Consider the following 5,000-nt stretch of genomic DNA (forward strand, 5'->3'; position numbering starts at 1 on the left):
CAATCATAAAAACATCTTTGATCCACAGTAATTTATCTCATTTTCTGATCAGTACAGCTATTCGTGGCAGATAAAATATAAACATCCATAAATGTAAATAGATAAACAATATCTCATCAGCTCAACTCGCAAGAATTTATATCCAACATTCTGCAGGCATCCCAAGATAGTCATACCTTCCTTGCAAACAATCACAGCTGCAACAAAACTTGCATACAATCAAAGAAAAACAGACAGATTTTATAAATCAACCAACAAGATTTATTTCACAATAAACTAGTAACAAAAAATCAAATAAATAAATTAAAAAAAACAAAGCATATTTCATAACCAAGAGAATTGTCATGATTGTGTTTCATGGTGAAAGAAATTATTACATCTGATGCACTGAGGTACAGGGAGGTGAATCAACCCGTTCACGATGGATGACATGATATCACATCAGAATATTTCCGACACAACAGATGATGCCCTATTACGTCACAGAGTTTCGCCATATATACACTTTGTATAGTTACGTTTGTATATACATGTTGTTGCAATTGTATATACACATTTTTCTTGACTAAAAAAAAAAATAATAATAATAATAATAATAATAATAATAATTACTAAGCCTCTTTTTGTCGCACCCCTTTGAATAGTCTGAGGGAAAATTACTGTGGGAGGTTCAGCTCAGCCTTTGCCTCTAGATATTTTTCAGAGGGAAGCTGTATGAGTTGCTATATTGCCTATGGGAGCAGACTTTAGCAAATATCCTGTCTTGAGTGTGTTAAACAACATAAACAACAGTATATAAAAACAGATGAATCTTTATTGGTACAAAATAAATAATAAGTTAATGTAAAGACCTAAAATACTAACATACATTCATTCTAATCATATGTAGCTCCATGCACCATCATCAATACAGCTCACATAGAATAAATTACCAAGTCCGCATTCATTATCATACCCTACACTATATCTTGATTAATTTGTGCATTAAATCTTCCATTATCTGTTTTCAAAAACTTATTCTCTCAACCCAAAAATATCTCATTAATTGAGATTCCTCACCAAGGAAGATAGAAAAATTAAACAAAAAAGATAATAAATAGAATAAAATAAAAGACATATAAATATATAAATCAGGATGTCATATGATTATACTTTACAAAATCACAGACAGTTTTTGATTAGAATAACATCGAGCCAGAGAGTGGTTTCGAGAATTTCCTACAGAGATGACGTAATTCATTTAATGGGGAAATATCCTATTACCAATATTTCAAGGATAACAAAACTAATCGACTCTTTACCTAAATGTATGTAGCTTCTCCCTTTGTCTTTTAATTCTCTTCAAATGAAAACATTCTTATTCAAAAAACTCCCAAGAATATATACACATCAAGAACCAATCTAAATCAAAAGAAAACTTCCAATACTCCATATAAACGAAAACAAAACAGAAGACAAATCAACAAATAAATAAATAAAAGGCAGGAGGGAAACGATCAAACCTCTTTCACGGTGCGCAAAAGGTCCCTACAGAAGCGGCTGCTGGACGGAAAGTGGTGCTTGAGAAAGCAAATGTCTGAGATAGTTAAGTTTGCCGACACTAAGTTATATGACATTCATTATCTAAGCTTGGGAATATCAATGATCTAGCAGTGTTAAGCTAAAAAAAAAAGATATATGCGTAATCAAATAAATAAAATAATAATAATAAACAGGGTATCTTCAGAATTATCAATAGTCTTGTTGCAATATCATAAATACAATAATTCAATAATAATAACAATGGTAATGATAATAAATAAAATATTTTTTACAATCCTCAATAGTCATATTACATCATGACAATGCAATTGATAAAGTTATTAAGAATCATCAGCATTTATATAAATGTCTACTATTTCCGACATCAGAATCTCTCATTACACTACCATTACTGATACAATTCCTTACCAATAGTTTTGTACGCTTTTTGTTTATAATCTAATGGAAGTCAATTACATGAAAAAAATACATTCTAAGTATAATACATCAGTAATAACTACAATATAATCTATGAACTATCTTAAAAATTGCATCTAAAATTTTACCATGTATTCAATTTGATATTTTCATGTATTTTTTTCACACACTAAATAAATATGTAAATACATATATTGAAGTGAATATTCATGTCCTATTAAGTTTGACAAAATTTAATCATAATAAATGCAAGGACACTGAGTATTCCTAAACTCTTTCCTCATAGTTCAAAAATAAAAAACGAGTCCCACCTACAATTTAAAAAATAAGAATAATATTGAGAATCAAATAAAAATAAAAACATTTCCAAAAATCCTTACAACCAGCTCCTAAAGAATCACATAAAAAAAAAAATTGCATCTGTAAGTCAGTATCCAAAACAGCCAAGCAAAATGTCAACCATTTCTTTTTCCATCACTCCTCTTTACTTGAAGTGGTAACCTGCACTCCGATCCGAGTCCGCAAGATCCATTCAGATCAAACCCTATCTAATCAGACCCGACCTAAACCAACCGCTCCAACTAGGTCTCCCTCCAATCCGGTCACGTCTATCTGGTCTCCGCGTGACCTGACCCGACCCAGCCCAATCACAACCCAATCCGGTCCAACACTCCGACGCGACCACTCCTATCCGGTCTTGATCCTGAGCCCTGTGTCGAGCCCCAGGACCTGCTTTGTGATCTCATAGGTGGAGAAGGACACGGCCACCATTGGAATGGCGCGCATGTAGTTGATGCTCATGCCGCGGTAGAGCCCCCTTGAGAGACCATTCTCTCGGTAGATCAAACGGAGGGTGGCTGCCATGCCCATGCTGTAGAGGGGGAGGGAGGAGAGGGGGGTTATTGGTGGATGTACAGTGAGGTGTATGGTGATTTTTTATGTATTTTTTTCTTTATATCTTTAAGAATTTTTTTTTCTTTTTATCAATATTCAATTATTATTATTTGCATTAATCAATATTTACTTTTTTACTAATATTCTGTACCTGGTAAATATAGACAATATATCTCCTTATGCATCTTTTTTTTTCAATGAATAATATTGAATATAAGCTTTAACTAATTTCAAAATGCTTCTTACATTCTGATTTAAGATCATACAGATATTAATCTGGATTTTCTTGTTTTCTAATTTTCATTCATATCATTTGAGATAGTTATTAGTAAACTGACACTGCAAGCCAACGGAAAATGCATTTATAATGGCAATATAGCAGTATCTCCATTCTGAGTTAGTAGAAAAAAAAAAAAACATTAATACAAGCACAATCAGTCTCTTAGTTAGTAATGTTGGGCATTAAATTAATTTGTAAAGATTATTGACAAAAAAAAAAAATAGTTGGGCAATGCAACAGCAATTAACATTAAAAATAGTACTTTGATTCTATTTAGGTATATGGAAACAGATAGGATCTTATCGTTTCAATGAAAATCCTAGTTGGCAATAATCCACGCAATAATCCCTTTCTACGGAGATGTAATCTTTCTTTTTTATGTTTATGCACCTACAGGACACATAAGCTAAATTTAGTCACACTCAGTTGAAGACATGGGCAAACTGCACCATCATTCTATAAAAAGCCAGATAGTTAGTACAGCCAAATAATGGGTTAAGTGTTCCTCCGTATTCAGGAGTCACTTGCCTGCTTTGTAGGTGTCCCCCCCCCCCAATTCTTTTCATGTCTATAACTTATTACAAGACTGCCTATTGTTCTGCTTTTGGAAACATTGTATTTCATTTTGTAATTTAAGTATTTAATCTAAAAACAAATTACATTTTACATTACATATAATGTCTCCAGAATAACTATATCCCTCTTGAGCAATTTGACTCAAGTAGAAAGGGGGTGGATCAACATAAAAAAAGCTTGCCAATCAATGCAAAGTATGGGTTATAGGGAATTCCTTTCATGTTTTATTCTGTTTCACTATGAATATCAAAAGTAAAATTAAAATTCTACTCTTCTTACTTTGAGTAACAGCTAGTATTCAGAAAACTCTTGGAAAATGTTATTTCATTTTTCTTTACTTTAAGAGTTCAGTGGCACTACCTGTTTTTAACTACCTTGGGTTCTGTATAATCATGTTAGTTCTAATCATAAATCAACTGATTAATAATTACCAATCAATAAATCTAACCAACAAATATATACTGCACTCCAAAAACATGCACTAAACAGAAAATATTATATAATCAACAAGTATGAATTGTAAAATTTGAATTTTTCTTTAAAATCACCTGATGCAATTGCTGTACAATAAGATCAACTGCTGATTATCATTGTTAGAATTATATATGATCACCATTTTTCTTATTTACATCTTTGATCATCTTACTTAATGCAATGTCAAATGCCAAACAAAGACTACCTTCCACTATAAATTCATTGCAAATATCAAACCTTCATTTAAAAGTAATTAATTCTCCAAATCACAATAAAATAAAACCTCTACAGCACATCTTTATACATTTCAACCTTTAATATATCAACCACAATATATATATATATATACAATAATATAAGATTAATCATCCAGTAGCTTGCTGAAAAGCAAAGACATTACGTACTGAAACCGACCATAACAACAATTAAAATCAACAACTGTAGGAACGTTAATCACAGCACACATCAAAAGCAACATCAACAAAGCTTCATAAGCTGCATTCCAGAGAAGCTGTTAAAAGGTTTAGGGTGTTACAGTGTTATGGTGTTATGCTTCTTATACCCTCTTACCACACTCTACTGAGTTTGACAGATAATGCATGCAACTTACTCTCTGTTCCCATCAGCAGCCAGTACATGAAAGAGACAAAAAATGCAGAAAGGCTCAAATTACTTCAGTGATGACACAAAATGGCTTCAGCTTTTCCCTCTAAAGAAAATACACTTAGAGGAAACCATGATCTAAAAGATAAATGAATAAACTTGCTATGACAAAATATGCAAAGTATATACATACATTTTTGCAACTTCTACAATG

At 31.9% G+C, this 5,000-nt stretch overlaps 1 protein-coding gene across 1 annotated transcript in view; it reads right to left on the minus strand.

The window, feature by feature from the left end:
* Positions 1–238: 238 nt before the first annotated feature.
* Positions 239–5,000, minus strand: part of LOC122256976 (mitochondrial coenzyme A transporter SLC25A16) — a 30,811-nt gene continuing 26,049 nt past the window's right edge. The window contains exon 7 of the mRNA XM_043021976.2: positions 239–2,830. Coding sequence (XP_042877910.1) covers positions 2,647–2,830 — 184 coding nt within the window. The 3' untranslated portion in view covers positions 239–2,646. The remainder of the gene's footprint in view (positions 2,831–5,000) is intronic.

Source organism: Penaeus japonicus, unplaced genomic scaffold, assembly GCF_977035675.1.
Source record: "Penaeus japonicus unplaced genomic scaffold, GWHDUDI00000001_assembly GWHDUDI00000021, whole genome shotgun sequence".
NCBI lineage: Eukaryota > Metazoa > Arthropoda > Malacostraca > Decapoda > Penaeidae > Penaeus > Penaeus japonicus.